Raw genomic sequence first — 21,941 nt, 5'->3', positions numbered from 1 at the left:
AACACACTGGTGATACCAGGGAGACATCACATAGTACCAACTGTTTTATGTCTTGAACTCTCCAATGTCAGGTCTCCATGTCATCCCCAAGTCTGACACTGCTTCAGAACTGGGTCGCTTCAAGCTTCAAATTTACTCAGTTTCTTTCCACAGCAAAAATTCCAAAGATGTTCTCTAACTGAATTCTATTTTGTAATAACAATTCTGAGAAAATGTAATAACAATTCGGAGAAACAAAGCAGCTAACAAATCGCTTCCTTTTAAATGCAAAGATGGAAGTCAATGGCGGCTATCTCTTCACTTGAAGAGACTTTTTGGCGTAATTAATCTATCCGTGATGAAGCAACAGAGCTTCTGGTCATTTCAATCAAGGTTTTGCAAGACTGTCTCCAGGTTTCCAGTGTTTCCTAATAAGTGTTGGTAGGGTCAATTATGCCATTAGAATCTAAAATTGATGGCAGCATCTAAAGTTTATAACAGCTTTTGACAGCTATGAAAAGTCTTCCTAATCTCATTTCAAAAATAAAGAAAACACTGCATCTATTACAAGCTGAAGAAGTATTAGAAAAGCTGAATGGTCTGAAAACTTAACATAAATTTCAAGAAGACTACCAGTTACTGGCTCCTAGGGAATGCATAAAGGGGCTGGAAACAGGGAGGAGCAGAGCTTAGCTTCATGCTGAGAAATATCCTGAACCAACAACTTAGAAAAGAATCAAAAGATCAAATCAGTGTTGGCCTTACATCAGTTTTGAGGAAGAAATTTCTTTTGGGCACACTCCTGTTCAAGATGCTAGGTCTTGCTTCTGCATGTGGGTAACTGACTTACACCTGCTCCTGCAGAACTTCCACATTAGGAAGATACCTGTGAACCGCTCTAAGTGCAATGAACTCAAAAGAAAATGCCTTCTCTCAAATATTCATCTACTTTAATAATAATCCTAATTATAGTTTACTTTTGAGACTAACAAATCATATGCAAAAAAAACCCTGAATTCAGTTAAAAATGCTTAAATTGTTTATGCCCATCTCCAGATTACTTACTCTTTTTAAAAATTTCAGTCAGAGATTAAAGGATCCAAGGCTTTCAATTAGTTGTCCTGTAGAAAACAGGACTCAGATTTTTACAATCTCAATTTTGATATTATTGCTCTTAATCACACAATTTCTATAAAAAAGCAAAGTATATGCAATATGACCTAATACTTAAATAGAGCTGGATGTTTAGTGAAAAGTAAGAGAAAATGAACTAACACAAACACATCATCAATCTCTATTAATGAGCTACATTAAATTGAGGAGGCTTAAGCAGTCAGTCAATGCTAGCAATAGAACAGTTATGTGTTACCACACTTACCTCCTCCCCACATGTCAAAATATTTAGTGTCTAATACTTCTCCTGTTTTTCCTGAAAAAGATGGAACTCTGTCATATTATGCAACTGAAATATACACTGTATACCACAAGTCATCTTATCCAGTGATGGGTGTGGATTCCCACAGAGAATTTTAGCAGAGAAAGAATTATTTAGCAGAGAAAGAATTATTTTGAGAAAGACTTAAAATCTGAACTGTGTGCACCTGAAATATATTTCTAAGACTAACTTCTGGATAAACTGAAATTTTGGACTTTCTCACGAATCTATATAAGCCAAGGAGCAGCAAACTCAAGTTCACAGCTGAGTGCAGACCACTTAAATTAAGTGAGATAGGTTTCATCCTTATGTGTTATCATCTTCCCTTATTTAGGAATTACCAAAAAATATGTAAACCTTTTAAAACAAGATGAATTGATGATATTTTCTACCATTAAAGCCAACATTTAAAATTTTTTCAGATTTCCCTTTTAAAATGTATTTTTTTGCTATCAATTAGACAAATATACACAGAACCTTTTATATAAGAAAATAAAGAAAGCAAAAATGCAGAAACTTATCTTTTGTCACGAAAGAAATAAAAAGTATTTTCCTATACTGTGAACTGGGTAAGGTGGCTGTGGTTGCTATTTGCCCTACACAGCCTTACAGGATTATTGTATTGGAAGGAAAAGACAAGCATGCAGTCAGGCCTTATTTCATGGGTTCCTATTTTCAGATTTGATTTTGTAAGAACACTTGAGACCTTCAGGATTCAATGAGCTTATTTTCACTAATGAACATAAGTGACAAATGTGGACAATGCTGAAAAATTACAATTAATTCCTATTCTTCATCCCTCTCCCTACCCCTTCCATTAATCTCCCCCCCTCCCTTGTCATTTACACACCCTCATGCCTCTCTGTCTTCACGGTGTTAGAATCCAAAATCTTCAGAATTCATCAGTTTAATTGTAGATGGATTTTAGCCTGACAGTCCCCTGGGAAGCTCGCCACACACCACACAGCAAGTGGGATGCTTCCACGAAAGTACGCTCTCACACTCAGACACCAGGTCTCCATGTATACTTGTTTGTTTAGGAGGATGTGAGGAAGTTGGGAAGAAGGTTTTAGTGTCAAGTGTAGCACTTTCTGACCCGATCTCATGAAAATAGAAGGCATTTTACTTAGGGCCACATGAATATCCACTGATGACATTTGTAAGGTGAAATTATTCTTACCATTTACCAAAGCAACATTGATCCCTCTTCCAACATTATTCTTAACACCGCTCATTAAACTGAAGGAGAAAAGTCAAGACAAAATTTAGAATTAGATACTTTACATAAACATGTATCAGAGAAATAAAGCCATGCCCCCCGCCCCCAAAAAAGCTGGGGATATTATATATACACATAATTGTTCAAGAAATGCAATGGAGATTAAATGATCTCTACTACATCAGAGAAGACAGTCTAATATTAAATAATTTTAAAGCAATGTTCTTAAGTAAGATTTCACAAATCAATATATTAAAAAGTATCAGGGCCCAGGGCACCTGGGTGGCTCAGTGGGTTAAAGCCTCTGCCTCCGACTCAGGTCATGATCCCAGAGTCCTGGGATCAAGCCTCACATCGGGTTCTTTGCTCGACAGGGAGCCTGCTTTCCCCTCTCTCTCTGCCTGCCTCTCTGCCTACTCGTGATCTCTGTCTGTCAAATAAATAAAATCTTAAAAAACAAAACAAAACAAAAAACTATCAGGGCCCAAATACTAGACCATTTTTTGCCACTTGGTGTCAGGTAATGAAATAGGATTTTAGAAAATCCTTACAACATGTGGAGAGTAAGCACATATTTTGCACCATTCTCAAAGAGTGATCAAACAATTGATAATCTCTTATCTATTTTTTGCAATATCCATGTGACATGAAACAGAAGTGAGATGTTTTTATAATCTGAAAGCAAGGAGAGTTTTGCCAACTTCACCTAATTGTGAACATTCTTAGTGATTATCAATGTAAATTTTCTCTGTACCCAGAAGAATCTTATATTCATTTAATTACTGCATCTAACCACAGTCACTTGTATTGTTACATCTGAAGTAATTAACACCCAGTCACAGCTTACAGACCACCGTGATTCTATGAAATAGAAGAGCTGAGTAGAACATTTGCTTATATCAGTTCAGCATGCTGAATTAGGATTAGTAAACTAAAACTGTAGGTATTTGCAATTCTAAAAATTCAAGGTAATAGTAATACTGCCAGTGATGTACTAGTCAATGATTAACTACTGGTTTGAGATTGATGGAGACAGGGAAGGAAGCATATATGGGAATACACACACAGACACACCCATGTCCATATATGGGACATCCATACCTACACACATACAGGTAGGTGCCTAAGTTTATTATAAACTTTACTGATATAAAGGATTTTGTAACACACAATTTCACAAATAATAAAAGTTATAATATTTCATTATGCATTCCACAGAGCCAATTGATTCTCAGAGTATGTCGATTTTCATAAACTTAGATCTGTAGCAAACATATGGCTGCAAGTGATGGTGAATGCTGTTCTAACAAACACTGGATGACATTTCATTTAAAGAGTAAGACACCTCTTCATATACCTGTTGGCCATTTGTATTCCTCTTTTGAGAAATGTCTATTTACTCATTTGTTAATCAGGTTCTACGGTTTTTTTGCTAGTAAGTAGTAGGAGTTCCTCACATACTTTGGATGTTAATCTACCAGGTAAATGGTTTGCATTTTTTTTCCCCATTCAGTGGGTTGACTTTCCATTCTCTTGATTGTTTCCTTTTCTATACAAAAGCCTTCTAGTTTGATGTGATCTCATTTGTCTACTTTTGCTTTGTTGCCTAGGTTTTTGTGTCTTATTCAAAAAATTCATTGCCCAGACCAATGTCATAAAGCTTTTCTCGCTAGATTTTCTTCTAGTAGTTTTATGGTTTCAGGTCAAGAAACTTACTTTAAATATAATGATACAATAGATAAGAAGTGAAAGAGTAGAAAAAGAAAAATCATGTAAACATTAATCAGAAGAACGAAGGATTACTACTCAATAATAAAGAATCCAATTTAAAAATGAGCAAGGTTTGAACAGACATTTCCCTGAAGAGGATACACAAATGCCCAACAAGCAAATAAACAGATGTTAAATATCATTAATCATCAGTGAAATACAAAATGAAATCACAAGATACCACTCAACACCCACCAGGATGGCTGTAATCAGTAAGTCAGATAATAAACAGTGTTATGTGGAAAAACTGGAACACTCTCACACTGCTGTTGGAAGGTAAACTGGGGCAGCCACTTCAGAAAATAATCTGGCAGCTCCTCAGATAGTTAAACATAGATTTACTGTATGAACCCAAATCCAGTCCTAAGTATGTATACAAGAAAAATGAAAACATGTTCATACAAAACTTTTATACAAATTTTATAGAAACATTATTCATAATAGCCAAAAAGTGGAAACAAACCAAATGTCCACCAACTGACGAATGAATACACAAAATGCGATATGTCTATACATGATGGAGGGTTATTCCATCATAAAAAGGAATGAAGTATTGATACATGTTACATGGATGAACCTTGAAAACACCGTGCTAAGTGAAGAAGCTGATGACAAAGGAACCTCTACATATTATGTGATATCTTCTATATGGTATGTCCAAAAGAGGTAAGTCTACAGAGACAGAAAGTAAGATATGGTTACTTTGGGCTGGTTGAGGGGTGGGGGAGAAGGGAGTGGAATGGGATGGGAATGGGGTAGAAGGGCAACACAACTGAAGGACATAATTTTTTTTTGAGGTATAAAAATGTTCTAATACTGTAGAGTTGGTTGCACATATCGGTGGGTATACTAAAAACATGACTGTAGGGGCGCCTGGGTGGCTCAGTGGGTTAAAGCCTCTGCCTTCGGCTCAGGTCATGATCCCGGGGTCCTGGGATCGAGCCCCGCATCGGGCTCTCTGCTCCGCAGGGAGCCTGCTTCCTCCTCTCTCTCTGCCTGCCTCTCTGCCTAGTTGTGATTTCTCTCTGTCAAATAAATAAAATATTAAAAAAAAAAAAAAAACATGACTGTATACTTTACATGATGAATTGTATGGCATGGGAATTATATCTCAATAAAGCTGCTTAAACAAAAGAAAGCAGGAGCAGCTGTATTAAGACCAATTAAATAGACTCCAGAGCAAAGAAAATTACCAGACAGAGCGGGAGATTACATAATCATCAAAAGATCACTTCAGCAAGACAGAGTAAACCTGAATGTGTATATATCAGGCAACTGAGGTACAAACTGGGTGACTCAAAACCAGATAGAACGGACAGGAGAAACAGAAAATTTACAGTCACAGCTGGTTACCTCAACAGCACTCTCTCAATAGCTGATTAACCGAAATTTACCAAATGCATGGAAGAACTCAACAAAGTATTAAACAACAGGGTCTAATTGACATTTAAAGAACATTCTACCCAACAAGAACAGAATACACATTCTTTTCGTGTCCACGGAGCATATACTAGAGGTAAACCATATCATGAGTCACAAAATAAACCTCAGTATTTTTTAAAGAAATTGAAATCACACCAAGTGTATTCTTCAAACACAATGGAATCAGTAACAGTAAGGTAACGGGAAAATTTCCAAACACTTGGAAGCTAAACAACACACTTCTCAATAATCCACGGGTCAAAGAAGAAGTCTGAAGGGAAATTAAAAAACACGTTGAAAAGAATGAAAATACAACTTATTAACATTTGTGAGGCGTAGCTAAAAGAGTACAGAGAGGAATATATAACACTAAGTATTTAAATTAAAAAGAAACTAAAAGGAATGCCATACACCTAAAGTAAGCAAAGGAAAGAAATTAAAAATAGCAAAAATCAATGAAACAAAGCTTGTTATTTAGAAAGGTCAATAAAATTAACAACCCTTTAGTAGGACAGAAAAAAAGAGAAGACACAAATCACCAATATCAAAAGTGAAATGGGATAGCACTATAGACCCTGCAGACATCGAAAGGATAAAGGAATACTAGGAAGGATTTACCCATGTAAGTTTGACAACTCAGATTAATTAGACCAATTCCTCAAGAAGTACAAACTAACACAAATCATCCATTATGAATCAGGTCATTTAAATAGTCCTGTAACTATTAAAGATATTGAACTCATAGTTTATAAACTCACCTCTCTGGAAAATCTCCAAGCCTAAACTGTTTCACTGGACACTACTACCAAATGTTTTTAAAAGAGAATTAACACTACTTCTACACACACTTTTTCAGAAAACAGAATACCTCCAAATTTATTTTATAAAGCCAATATTACAATACTAGAACCAGAGTAAGACATCATGAGAAAACTACAAACCAATATGCCTCATTAGTATATAGGTAAAAATCCTCCTTAACATTAATAAATAGAATTCAGCATTATATTAAAAAAATCATAAACCATGACAAAGTGAGGTTTAGCCTATGGATACACAGGTATTTTAACATTTGAATAGTTAATATAATCCACTATATTAACAGATTTAAGAAAAAAATCACATGATCACCTTAATACAGAACATGCATTTTGACAAAATTCAACACCCATTCATGATAAAAAAAGTCCCAGAAAACTAGTAATAGAGAACTTCCTCAACTTGGTAAAGAACATCTACAAAAATCTACACCTAACATCATACCAGATGGTGAAGGACAATACTTTTTCCCCAAAGATCAGAAACAAGTCAAAAAAGTCCATTCTCACCATTACTATTCAACACAGCATTGGAAATCCTAGCCAATGCAATAAGAGAAGGAAATAAAGGCATACAAATCAGAAAGGAAAAAGTAAATTTGCAGATGACATGTTTGTATGGATTATCCCAAGGAATTTACAAAAACAAAACTCCTAGAAGCAATAAATTAACTTAGCAAGGTTATAAGATACAAGACCAACACACAAAAATCAATTGTGTGTCTATATGCTAACAATATAAAAACTGAATTAAAAATACAATGCCACCTACAATTGCTCAAAAAATGGGGGATACTTAGGTATCTAATAATAGATATCTAATAAATCTAATAAAGCTTGTATAGGACTTGTAAGCTAAACTCCACAAAAACGGTAATGGAAGATAACGAAGAATATATAAAGAGAAATGCCATCTTCATCAACTGATTAGTAAAGATGGTCAATTCTTTCCAAATTAATGTAGAGATTTCATACAATTCCTAAAAAAAAATCCCAGGAAGATTTTCTGTAGATAGTGGCAAGATTATCTAAAATGTATATGGAAAGGCAAAGAAACTAAAGTAGCTAATTTGGGAGTGGGAGAAGAAGAAAAATGGGAGGAATTATTCTACCCTATGTAAAGACTTACTCCATAACTAGTATAACCAAGAGCATGCGGTATTAGTGGACAAATAAATATACAGCTCGATGGAATGAACAGAGAACACAAAGCCAAGGGGAACCAAAAAATGTACCAGTCGAAATATAGCCAACTTATTTTCTAACAAAGGAACAAAAGCAATTCAATGGAGGGAGGATAGTCATTCCAACAAATGGTGTTTCAGCAACTAGATATTCATAGGCCACAACTGAGCCTCAACCTACATCTCATTCTGTTTTCAAACATTAATGTAGAATGGATAAATTTAAATGTAAAACATAAAACTATAAAAATTTTAGAAAATCATGCAGAAGAACATCTTTGAAACCTATGGCTCCATGAATAATTTTTAGATCTGACACCAATCCATGAACAAACAACAAAGCACATCCACGAAAGAAAAATAAATCAATAAATTGGAACTTATCAAAATTGCAAACTTTGGCATTACAAAAGATCCCAGTGAAAATGATGTCTAGACAAGCTATAGGTTAGGAGGAAATAGCCACGAACCACGTATCTGACAACAGAATTCATATCTAGAAAGTATCTCAAGAACTCTCAAATTGCAATAATAAAAAAGAAACAGATAAAAACAAACAGAAAAAAAGCCAATCTCATAGGTCACATATTTTATGATTCTATTTCTATAACATTTTCAAAGCATCAAAATGATAGAAATGATCAACAGATGAGTAGTTGCCAGGGGTCAGTGATTCTGGGGGGTGACGATATCAGGGTAGTATAAAAGAGATCTTTGTGGCAATAGATTAATTCTGCATCTTAATTGCTGTATTGGCTACATGTATCTACACATGTGATAAAATGACGCAGAACGACACACACTGTAACAATGCCAATTTCCTGGTTTTGATACTGTACTCTAATTAAGTAAGATATAATCATGGGGAAACTGGTACAGAATACACAGAACTACTCCATACAATCTTTGCAATTGCCTGTGATTTCTATAATTATTTCAAAATACAGAGTTAAAAAAAACAACTCTACTTGAAGGTCCATTAAAAAAGAAGCATAAAAATTTGATTTTGAAAAGCTTAGTAGCGTTTAACTATTTATCTACCCATATGGATTGCATATCTGCCTTCAAAATCTCACTTTTCATTCTCTAAAATTTACATGTAATTAAGCACAGACTTTTTCCATGTGTGTTCAAGAGCAGTTCTGAACAGTGAGCCGTAAGGAAAGCAACTAAATGTGCTGCCCAAAAGAAGGTAGTTTCAAAGTGCATTTGTTCTGCTACTGTGAGAAATGTATTCCTGAACTCCATCATTAATGCTAAGAAGCAACAGCTATGATTAACCTGTTACATTAATAATTATGTATCCCGGTGTCTTAACAGTTAATAATTACTTTTCCCCAGTGTCTTCCCCATCATGTAGTATGCTGGGGGTCTCTCAAAAGCAAAAAAACACAGGCAACAGAGGAGGAGTATGGCACAGGCTTCCCACAAGAGGGCAGCAGCCAATCAATTTTTAAAACCTGGAAGTCAGGGGAAACCTGTAACTAGCAAATGATAAACTACTTAAGATTTTTAAATATATAAATTTATAAATATATAAACCGGTCTTATTAACACAAGTGGAAGTGTTTTATCTTTCATGACGGTTCCCCCACCACCTTTCCACATCTCCAGACAAAAATCTAAAGAAAATACTATATAATCTATAGACAGATTCCACATCTTTGAACATAGTTTTGTTTCAAAGGCCTACTTTATGTTTTAACTACCACATCTTAAAATGATTAGTTTAGAGCAGGGTTTAACAAACTATAGCCCATGGGACAAATCTAGCCAACTGCCTGTTTTCTGGTTTTGTTTTATTTTTTTCGGTTTTATTATTTACGAGCTTAGAGTGGTTTTTATATTCTTAAATGGTTATACTTTAAATGGTTATATAAGTACTTATACACTCTCCTTGATTTTACCTCTTGACGCTTACAGTCAAAAATACCCTCAGGGTAAAGCAAATGAACGAATCCATCAGAATAGTTTGCTATATATTCCTATACCAAACATTAAGATTATAATAAAAGGTGAAGTTTTATCATATCAACTTCATGTAAACTGAAATCAATTGAGTATATGCCGGAAATAAAAGCTGTATAATGGGTTCTCTAAAGCAAAATAAAAAGCTACAATTCCTGTATTTGGTGACACTTGATGCTTATACCAAGGATTTTCTATCCCAAACTAATGAGAAGTTTGAAATCCATGTTAATCTCCATAATATATCTGATGCATCTAATTTGTCCTTAAAACCATAACCACCCCTGAATCTTAATATCATCTTTTGTCTATATTGGGATCTCAAACTCAGCCTATGATGACATTATGGACCTAATAACTCATGTGGAAAGGCCTTCCTGCCATACTGGGGGAACGCATCAGAGCACCCCAGGCTTCACAGTAGTGCCACTGTAGCTACAACCTTTCAAAACACCTGGGTGGCTCAGTGGGTTAAGCCGCTGCCTTCGTCTCGGGTCATGATCTCAGGGTCCTGGGATCGAGTCCCACATCAGGCTCTCTGCTCAGCGGAGAGCCTGCTTCCCTTCCTCTCTCTCTGCCTGCCTCTCTTGTGATTTCTCTCTGTCAAATAAATAAATAAAAATCTTAAAAAAAAAAAAAAAACACCTACAGACCTTGATAAATGCCCCCTGGGGAGAAAAATCATCCCCACTGAGAAGCACTGATCTGGGCTAGTCATCTCCAAAATGAGTGTGCATGTACTCAGGGCATGTGCAGGAAATATTAAAATTTCTACTTACATAGTTTTAGATCTATTTATATATTTAGTGAATGTGCATGAAAAAAACTCTGTTACCATTGTGGAGAGGGGCAGGGTCAAAGAGCTTTGGAAGCCACTGGCAAAGGCTTTCACAGTTGTTCTCTCTATTCTGCTTCTCAAATCATTTTATACATCAGTCAGATAATTTTTTCAACATAAAAGAAATCATGACATGCCAGAATCCGAAAACCTTCAATGACTCAAACACTAAGAAAAAGATGTCATCTCCTTACCTGCAGGGCCCTTAAGTTCCTATCAGCTTGGCCCTTATTCCTCAACCTCATCTCAACCACCCCCATGGCTTGGCATCACACCCACTGCTCGGCACAGCTCATCCGTCTCACTTTCCAGGGAAGAGCAGATTCAAGGCAACCAACTAAAAGGAGGACTTGTGATTTCAGACACCAACTTCACATACAAGTGACAGTCAACCCTACGGCAGGAGACTAAAAACTTAAAAATTTACTTGGTAGAGCATCTCAGTACAGAAAACCATTCCACGTAGTGGCAAACAGCTGTGTGTTACAACAGGGGGAGGTCAGTACTGGGTTATTTCACACACAGTTAAAACAAAGGGTTCGTGTGACAGCGCATTCGTTACCTAGCACAGTGCTGTCAAATGGGACTTCCTGCGACGGTGGAAATGCTCTGTGTTCAGCTTGGCAAGCACAAGCCACAGGCAGCTACCGAACACCTGAAATGTGGCTAGAGTGACTGAGGAACTAACTTTTTAATTTTAATTCATTTAAATGAATTAACTTTTCCCAGATTACTTAAGAATCAGGATTACAGGGGCGCCTGGGTGGCTCAGTGGGTTAAAGCCTCTGCTTTCCGCTCAGGTCATGATCCCAGCATCCTGGGACTGGCTCTCTGCTCAGCAGGGAGCCTGCTTCCCTTCCTCTCTCTGCCTGCCTCTCTGCCTACTTGTGATCTCTGTCTGTCAAATAAATAAATAAAATATTAAAAAAAAAAAAAAAAGAACCAGGATTACAGTGTCGCACATGTCTATGGCTACCAGATGGGACGCACAGATCGAGAGGATTCACACAGAGGAAATCCCTTGTCTTCACATGAAGCTGGATAAATACTGCGTTCTTATGTCACTCTAATATGAAATTTCAGAATTTTAAGGCTCTTTAAACTCGAGAGAGAAAAAATCGTATAATGAAAACTGAAATCACTTTTCTTTAAAATACGCCCAATACATTTTCAAAAGATCCATTAAATTCAGGTTCAGTTTGCTATAATTTAATACCACACCATATACTTCCAAACTGATAAATACTTACACATTGTCTTCCAGACAGATTTTGGGTCCCACCACATTGGCTGCTCCGCTTGCCATTTTAAAAGCAAAATGCTTCTCGGGGCAAGCTTTTGAGATTCCACATTTATATCTGGGAGGTTTTGTAGCTTGAGGGAGAAATTTTTTTAAAAAAGTATTAGTAGACTCTAATCAGTTTGTTTCCTATCTAAAACCACAAAGAGCATTATGTAAAAATAAATACATATCTTAAAATACATGCCTTTTTTTTCCCCCGAGGGTTTCAAAGAACCACAAAACAACAAAACAAAAAACAGAACTTCCTAGGAAACAAGCTAATAATTGAAATAAATGAAACAAGTAATTGATCCTGATGAAGGTAAATGTATTTTCTCTAATTTTTTTATTTTTCAAAAGTTTTAAATTTAATTTAGTAAACAAGGTTATATTAGTTCCAGGGGTATAACACAGTGATTCAACAATCCTCTATGTTACTATGCTAAGCTCACAAGTATAGCTACCATCTGTCACCATACAACACTAACAAAATACAACTGATTATATTCTTTACGCTATAGCTTTTATTCCTCTGGCTTGTTAATTTTTAAACTCGGAGTTTATTTCTTCTACTCCTTTTCACCCTTTTTTGCCCATCCCCCAACCATCTCCCTTCTATTTTTTTTTTTTTTTTAAGATTTTATCTATTTATTTAACAGATAGACAGAGATCACAAGCAGGCAGAGAGGCAGGCAGAGAGAGAGGAGGAAGCAGGCTTCCAGATGAGCAGAGTGTCCGAAGTGGGACTCCATCCCAGGACCCTGAGACCACAACCTGAGCCGAAGGCAGAGGCTTAACCCACTGAGCCAACCTAGGCGCCCCACTTCTAATTATTTTTAAGTTTATTTTTAAAATTCAGGATGGGGAGGGGCACATGGGCGGCACAGTCAGTCAAGCAACAGACTCTCGGTTTCAGTCCAGGTCATGATCTCAGGGTCTTGAGGCTGAGCCCCACATAGGGCTCTGTGCTCAGCCCAGAGTCTGCTTAAGATTCTTTCTCCCTCTCCCTCTGCTCCTCCTGCTCATGCTTGCTCTCTTTCTCTTTCTCCCTCTAATATAAATAAGTACATCTTTTAAAACAAATTCAGTATGGGGAGGTTTTGAATTGCTGCTTGACATTTCTAGTCCATATACTCACAATGCATGGTTAACTCTAGAACGAGTAAAAAGCCTAACACATCACTGAATATCTGCTCATGTTCTACTTCTAAAGAAGAATTCTGCTTTCACACATTTTCTGTACTTATATACTACCGAAACTAAAAACACTAATAAAACAAAACATCCATTATGAATACTGTTATATACCAAGAATGTTGAGTGGTCCAGTCAAACAGCATCCTTGTAACTTAAAAAGTTTTAACTCAATTTTGCTCAAGCTGAAATATCTCCATTGTTTGAATATAAGTCCTCATATGCCTAAGATAAAACAGAATAAACCACCTGCAAAATATTTAAATGAAATACTTACAACGCGCAGCTGTGTCCAATGCTGACCTTGCTAGGAAAAAAAGAAAAGGTTTTCTTTGTTAGAAGGAATAAAGCTACTGTCAAGTGTTCACTTTTTAAACATAGTTGGAACTAACAGACTCATAAAAATGAAAGTGCCTGAATTCTTGCTCGGTATACAATAAAAAAAAACCCAGAACATGTCCCTCTAGAGAAAAAATGTGAAAGTAACTGCAAAACTCATTACAAACAATTATTCAGAGGAATTACAGATGGTAGTATTTTATTGCTGATAGAACATTTTATTCTTTCTTTACATTTTATTTTTATTTCTAGTTATAATTTAAATCCCAATCAGAAAGATACCTTACAAACTTAATTTCTTTTTAAATTTCCTTTTCAATTTTTTCCAGCTTTCTTGAGACATAATCAACATAGAACACTGTGTAAGTTTAGGCATACCATATGCTGACCTGATACATCTATGAACAGCAAAATGATAACCAGTATAGTATTAGCTACCACCTCTTTCCCTTCACACAGTTACCATTTCTTTCTTGTGGAGAGAACATTTAAGATCTACTCTCTAATCAACATTCACATATATGATACAGTAATATCGGCTGTAATCACCATGCTACATTAGAGATCCCAAACTTGTTAATCTTATAACTGGGAGTTTAGACCTTTTGAGCAAAGTCTCCCCCTTACCTCCCTCCCAACCCCTGCTAACCACCATTTTACCGTTTCTCTGAGTTTGTCCTTTTTAGATTTCACATGTAACTGATATCACACACTATTTCAAACTTCCCTTTAAATGACGTTAAATATACACTCCTACGGTGTTGTGTACACACGCATATAAAGTCCTGGAGAATATACATGAACTTATCTCAGTGGTTAGGCTAGGAGATTCGGGGGGTGCGGAACACAAGAGGGATGGTGGTGGTGAGGAGTTTAATTTCTCTAGAATAGAAATATGTTAGGTATAATAAACAAAATAAGGTCAACGACTAAGACTTTTATAATTTATCAGTGCAAGGAAGCCAGAACCCTATGATTAAATCTTAACTTCAATGCAGTAGATCTCAACATGGCCATCTACACTTAGAGCTTTTTAAAGGCACTAACATCTGATCCCAGCCTAGGGGATTACAGTTCAGATCATCAATTGTACTGTGGGCAGCCACTTCCTGATTTGGCTAATGAGTATGTGGTGTCACAAGTATTTGTCAGCTGTTTGACTATAAATAGCCCCTGGGTTTTTAGTTCTATACTATTTTAGATAATTGAGAACTTCCTGTAAGTCCAGAACTCAAACTGGAGAAAAGAAAGTTAAAGCTGAAAATAATATGTAACTGTTTAAAAAGGATTGAAAATGACCAAGTAAATGAAGACTTGTTAACTCTATAAAACACTCAGAATATTATGCACCACTGAAATCATAAAGGCAGTGGAGTAATATGGAGAAAGTCTAATGCATGAAATAAAGCAAAACAAAAAACAAAAAACAAAAAACAAGCCTTATCTAGAAGTACGAAAAGTATTCATGGATAAGGACAAAGACTTGAAGAAAAAAAAAATCACTTAGTAAATTAGAGTGCTGGGGCTACGAGGCTCATTCCTTTAATTTCTTTAATTATGTCATAAAAGTAAGGGAAACATCAATTCTAGAGATCACCGGGTCCAATGTGCTCACTTTTGTAAACAAGAAAATAAAAGCCCAAAGAGCAATTAGCAGCATGAACACTACATATTCTCAACCTCACTTTGCCCTGAACAAACACATATCATCAGATGCAGGTATTAAGATATTTACAGAAAAAAACACTATTCAAATCAGGAATTCTGGTATGCCTAACTTATGGTAACAAGATACAAGGAAGACAGTGGGATCAGAACAGAGGTAATATAACAGAGCTCATTCATATATGCTAGGTACTCTTATCAAGTATTTTTGCTTGTATTACTGATTCAATCATCATCCCTGTTTCAAAGAGAAAGAAATTGGGAACTGAGAGGTTTACTGATTTGGTTTATTTCAAGTCATAATAACTGGATGAGATAATTTTCTTTTTTTTTTTTAAAGATTTTATTTATTTATTTATTTGACAGACAGAGATCACAAGTAGGCAGAGAGGCAGGCAGAGAGAGAGGAAGGGAAGCAGGCTCCCTGCTGGGCCTAGAGAGACCCATGTGGGGCTCGATCCCAGGACGCTGGGATCATGACCTGAGCCGAAGGCAGAGGCTTTCACCCACTGAGCCACCCAGGCACCCCCAGAAATAATTTTCAAAGTCCTATTTCACTCTAGCACCCAAACTCATACTGCATTACAAAATGGGAAATGTCCGACGTCCTCTGATGGCATGCATAAAAACTGCTAGTCCTGCTCAGAGCAGGAAGCCAGAACAGGGAGCTTTCAGAACAACCCTTCTGACTGCAGATGATTCAAGACTCCCGGGGCAAAGGGTCCACAAGGGCAAGGATGCTGCTAAAGTATGCAGCAGCTAGAACAAAGGTAATGACTGTGGGTTTGAAACAAGTAGACTAGTTCAAAACAACTAAGGAAGCAACACTGACGGGACTTGCGAATGGACCAGACAGAGGGATGATGGAAAGGGAGAAATCAAATTTACCTCTTGGACATTTGGCTTTAGAAGACTTCATTTATTCATTCACATGAACCAATGAATAAAAACACCATGTCTGCACTCAGATGCTCATAGCTTAGTGAGGAGATAGGGGTAGGGGGAATGGGTCAGTGTTGGACCTGTCAATTTTAGATACTTGGAGAAGATCCAAGTGGGAAAATCTCAAACCCAGCTCTAAATGAGATCTGGGATGAAGATACTAACAGGAAAGTTGACAAAGGATAAGGCTACCCAGAGAAGTCACTGGATTTAAACTCGGGGGCTGACGACAGAATTTAGAGACTTGAATAATCAACTAATGCCCAGAGAAGAGTGTGGCTGAGCAAAGGGAGGTGGAAGAAAAGTCAGGGATGAGCCTATAACATGGTCAAACTAGTTTGCTTGTAAAATTTGAGATTAAAAAAAGAGAGGACAGAGATAAATGCTATTTAATTCAAAAAATGTTACTGGGATAAGATTTAGGGAAAACCAGTTTCTTAATCATCAGGCTTTTAAATACATAACTTCACCTCCATTTACTTCGTGTAAGAGTAAAGAGAAAAGATGCTAAAGATTTAAAACAAACAAACAAACAAACAGGGGAACCTGGGTGGCTCAGGCAGTTAAGTACCCAAATCTTGATTTCATCTCAGGGCATGCTCGATCTCAGAGATCGAGCCCCGCTGGGCTCCACACTCAGCTCGAGTCCTCTTGAGATTCTCTCTCTCACCCCCTCTGTACCTCCGCCACTCAACTGCAGATGCACTCACGCTCTCTCTCTCTCTCTCAATAAATAAATAAATAAAAACTTTAAATAACAACAAACAACTCTTGGAAAGACTTTTCTTTCCAGACCAGATGAAAACTAATTTTTAGCTTTTATCAAAACCAAAAGCTCTACTAAGCCTGTAATTTTGAGAATTTTAACACCTGAGAGCCAAACAGGTCAATTTTCACAAATAAAACAAGATGTTCTCCACATTAGAGTACAGGCACAGTATGTCAGCAAAAATCCCTCCTTCCCTGCAACTTGTATTCCTCCAACTACCTTGACAGCTTTAATTCTTAATTTCTTTCAATACATACAACTTTTCACTTTAAGGAAAAATAATAAACATTTTTTTATTTGGTTTGCATTTTTTAAGTTTAAAAATTTTAAGAAAATAAACAGCCAGGCACCATTTTATTTTTAATGTGGAAAATTTATCATAAATAATTCAAGATTAAATTGCATCAAGATAAACTGAACTTTTATATGGTTTAGATATAAAATATCTTTGGAAAGCTAAAGAAGCTCACTGCTGAATCTTTTACGTTAACTGAATTTAATTTTCAAATTACCGGTTGTTTTTATGGCTTATATGATCACTGAATAATTCTTAAAAAATAATTTAAAATGACTGAAAAACAAAGGTCTCCAAAATCTGTGAAATAAGTAACATATCAGGTAGAATCCAAACACTTACTTTCTTCAAGAAAAAGGTTAATGGCTTAATCATTATTATCTACTCTTAATCAGATGAGCTGAGAAAATGAATTCACTTAGAATTTTCTTTTCAGATTTGGGTTTCATCAATGAATGCTGTTCAACAAGTCAAGCTACAGAAATCAGGACGATTTCATACTTTAGTTTTTAATAATGTCAAGTAATTGATGTTTATACCACTTCAATGGTTTAAATCTGAAAGGGTGAAAATAAATCAATTCAACAGAACTTCAATAGAATAGTAAGTACTCTAGTTATATATACAAAAATATTTGGAATGTATTTAATACATTCACTAGTTGTTAAGTATCTATGCTGAAAATTGACACTGTTAAAATGCAATCATTACTAAAACTCACATGTTGTTTCCACATTGATATCCTGGTTGTGACACTGTAGATCGTTTGTTTGCTAGATGTCACCAATATGAGAAACTATGTAAGATCCTAGGCAGGATCTCTACGTATTACTTCTCACAAATGCATGTGCATCTACCTATAATTATCTCAAAAAGTTGAGTGAAAAACTTGTTTTTAAAAAAATCACAATGTATTTTAGTAATTTCAACTAATTGTGAGCAATACTTTTCATTCTTCCATTCTAGAATTAAGTTCATTTTTTCTATAACAGCACTATACAATCAACCTGAATCTAAATTTATAAAACTATCAAGTAAGCTATTATATCCACACAGGGAAAAAAAAAAAAAGGAAAAATTTCGCACCAAAAGAACTATAGTTCACCTCATGAGACCAATCAGTATACTGATTATAGAAACAATTCTAATGTTGAGTTAAACTTATCAATCATCCTTTGGTAAATTGAGTTCGATGCCAAGCAAATGGCAAAGACAACCCTATCTCCATCTTTGCTCAATTATTCTATGATGAGAATTAAAATATAACAAATTAAATTTCCAACAACTCAATAAATTGGAATCCAGTAAGGTTTTGTGGATACAGTGTATGATTTCGGTTACGATACCAAAATAAGCCATCTGCCCTAAGAAAGCATAAATCCACTACCTACAACACACAATAAAACCTTACAGATTCCCAACATTAGGAAAAATCAAAATGAAAATTAAGAGACAACTATCTTAGTTAAAGTAGCTCAGTCTCTGTTCATAGCTGACTACCAGTGGCTTTTCAACTATCATAGTTTTAAATGAATCCCATTTTGGAAATACTGTTCCTCCCCACGTAAAAATCCTAATCCTCAAATAAAAATCCTCAAAAAATCTACATTCATTTTCCATTTATTCAGCGTGTGCTGTCTACATGCACGGCCCAGCACGAGAGCCGGGTGAAGCACCAAGGTGTTACTGCCCTTATGATTCATTCTCTAATAAGGGTAAACAGATATATGGAAAATAAATGACATTATTCTACATAAGGCAGAAAAAAATCAGTGCCGAATTGAGATAAAAATACTATGCATTAGGAACTAACAATTCAAAAAAGAAGCTACACATTCTAATAGGAAAAGAGGGAGATTCAAATCTAATTTATCTCAGAAGGGGCATTTATGCAGTTCTGAGACACGAGAAGGATTAACGGAGGAAGGGGGGCTGAGAAAGATGGGCGGTGTGAGGAACCAGCAGGAGCAAGGCCGGGGTGTGTGTCTACAGAGGCTGTGCTGATCCGCGGCACAGGGAGTGAGAGGCATGGGATGAGGAGGGGAGGGGCAGAGAACAGGTGAGAAGGGCTGAGGCAGGTTGAGGGTGCGACATCCTAAGGAGAGACTCTGATTTTACTCTCCAGTCGTCGGAAGTACTAAAGGTTCATGACTATTGAGAGAGCTGCTCTGGCAGCGATGAAACAGGCAGATACCACAGACAAGACACAGACGTGGAACGTCCCTGTGATGTTTCGCCAGACAGTCTGGACTGGAGATGAAGAGCCAAACTAGGGCAAGCACTGGCTGTGGCTTCACCGGAGACTCTTCTCTGAAAACAGTGGGCCTCTTCTCAAAGTAGTTTTTATAATATGCACCAATGATCCCATTGTCTCCCTTCTTTTTTTAATTTTAATTTTTTAATTAACATATAATGTATTATTTGCCCCAGGGGTACAGGTCTGTGAATCATCAGGCTTACTACACACTTCCCAGCACTCACCATAGCACATACCTTCCCCAATGTCCATAACCCAACCACCCTCTCCCTACCTCCCCCAACACCTCCCAGCAACCCTCAGTTTGTTTTGTGAAAGGAAGAGTCTCTTACTACGGTTTGTCTCCCTCCCCTTCCCATCTTGTTTCATTTTTTCCTTCCCTACCCCTCCAAACCTCTCACTTTGCCTCTCAAATTCCTCATTGCCTCCCTTCTTTCAAGGACCCTCTGTTTCTTGTTGGTTTAGTCTCACCCATGGACATGTAATTCCTTGAATCTTTGCCCAAAGCCTACAGACAAGTGAGTCTCTACATTACTTCAAAAAAGAAAAAAAATTCAACTTGCTTCTGCCTCAAGCTACCACTCCATAATCTTCTTCTGTTATCATCAATCTTTCTTAGGTGACCTGGCCATACACATTGTTTCCTCAGTGACCCTGAACAAGTCCTCAATGCCTTCAGGGTTTTTCCGCCCCATTATTCAACTGAACCAGCTGTGCCCTCAAAGGACACCAGACTGGCCTCTTCAGAGTAACAGAAGTAGGCAGAAGTCAAATGTCACTGTACTTTGTAATGACTGCTCGATGCTGGATCCTAGATATAGACAGAGAGATAGGGTTTTGTTTTTGTTTTTGTTTTTGTTTTTGTTTTTTAGGAGGCGGACAGAGGGAGAGGAAGAGAGAGAATTTAAGCAGGAACCATGCCCAGTGTGGAACCTGACAGAGGGCTGGATCTCACGACCCTGAGATCATGACCTGAGCCAAAATTAAGAGTCAGATGCTTAGCCAACTGAGCCACCCAGGCACCCCGCGGATACATTTTTAAATGGGTGTTGAAAAACAGATGGTTCAGGAGGAAAATAGCCAGTACACTGAGAGAAATGGTTCAAAATGGGGAATTCCATAATTGGAGAAGATGAAAACAAAAAAAGATAGACTGAAGGAGGATGACTGCGGTTTAACTATTTGAGAGCTCGTCGGTATGGAAGAGCACTCCAGCAGACAGAAGGTCAGTGCATTGATACTACTGGGGAGTATAAAAGACAGACTTCAGTGCAATATAAAAAGTACTCTTAAGTAGTTATTTCAAGAAAAGTCACCTGAAAATGTTTATACAGAAACTGATGATTACACAACAGAATTGTCTAAAGCCTTGATACTCAGTATGTTATGTGTGAGTAGAGACCTCGGCATCACCTGGGAGCTTGTTAGAAATACAGACTCTCAGGCCCCATCCCAGACACTAAATTCAAGTCTGCATACCAAAATCCCAGGGAGCTTCCTTTGATATTAAAAGAGGACCACCGGTTCAAGGGAGTCTTGAAACTAGATGTGAGAAGAAGTGAATGAGGTTTTGGGATCCTTTCCAAATACTAATTTATGGAAAGCAAAACTCACTATTCCAGAGATCTCAAAGTTGTTCCAACAGATTTCTGACTCATGGGTCAAAATACTGTTTCTAGGTTTCATATTCTCACTTTTCATGCATAATTTTTTAATACTTTAAACAATGCTTCAACCAAAACTTATTCAAATGTTTCAAAAATTAATTACTTTTACTAACTTAAGAATTTTATTTAAAAACTGAGTTAAAGTAGCTTACAATGGTATGTTTATAATATAGCATTAAATAAATTGGTAAAGAGAGAAAAATGATGCAGGAGGAAATAAAGGTAGGAAAGCAAGATGGATTTCTATGGCTGGTATTTAAAATACATTATCATGACTCCACTTGCGAGGTAACAGCTAGATTTGGTTCCAAGTTTTCTAGCACCCGACTTGAATAGTGCGTGTTATCTTCCAGAATATTCATTTAGAATGCCATGATTAATGTCCTAGGCATGAATGAAAGAGATCCCATTAAATCTACTCAGAACATTGAATATAAGATTCATGCTTTATACTGAATTAATTTTAAGACTTCCTATTGTATATTCTAGAATATTCTAATGGGTCACACTTATTGATATAATTACATTTTCTTTTCTAGACAGACTAAACAGCAGAGTGACTCGAAGCTGATAACTGGTAAAAATGTATAGACAACCAATCAAAAGTAAGACTTAAGAAAGGTGGAAAAAATGGAACTTACCGAACAGATTTCCTAAACTTGCATCCATTTTTATTTCAAATACTTGAGAAATAACATAAAAGGTCAGTAAAAATACTGCCACAGCTACCACCAACTTCGCAGCACCTAAAAAAGGGCAGAAATAATTCAGCCTGAGCTTATGAGACCACACAACTTTTATGAATGCATTTTCATAAAAGCTTTAAGTTTATAAAAAAATTTCTTAAAACTAATAAATTTTATCTATTGGATTTTAGTTTTACTGGAGTTACAACACA

General features: G+C 36.5%; 1 protein-coding gene across 3 annotated transcripts in view; it reads right to left on the bottom strand.

Annotated features, from left to right (window-relative positions):
- FAM3C (FAM3 metabolism regulating signaling molecule C) overlaps positions 1–21,941 on the bottom strand; it is a 56,092-nt gene that overhangs the window by 16,766 nt on the left and 17,385 nt on the right. For 2 of the 3 annotated variants that reach the window (XM_046020328.1, XM_046020329.1), the window contains exons 3-7: positions 21,685–21,789; positions 13,387–13,416; positions 11,884–12,007; positions 2,595–2,653; positions 1,358–1,408 (exon numbers count right to left, since the gene is read on the bottom strand). In XM_046020328.1, coding sequence (XP_045876284.1) covers positions 1,358–1,408; positions 2,595–2,653; positions 11,884–12,007; positions 13,387–13,416; positions 21,685–21,789 — 369 coding nt within the window. The remainder of the gene's footprint in view (positions 1–1,357; positions 1,409–2,594; positions 2,654–11,883; positions 12,008–13,386; positions 13,417–21,684; positions 21,790–21,941) is intronic. The other variant, XM_046020330.1, reaches the window with a different exon arrangement.

Source organism: Meles meles, chromosome 10 (genome assembly GCF_922984935.1).
Source record: "Meles meles chromosome 10, mMelMel3.1 paternal haplotype, whole genome shotgun sequence".
Classification (NCBI taxonomy): Eukaryota; Metazoa; Chordata; class Mammalia; order Carnivora; family Mustelidae; genus Meles; species Meles meles.
Note: the sequence above shows the minus strand (reverse complement) of the source record. Positions and strands in the feature narration are given on the sequence as shown.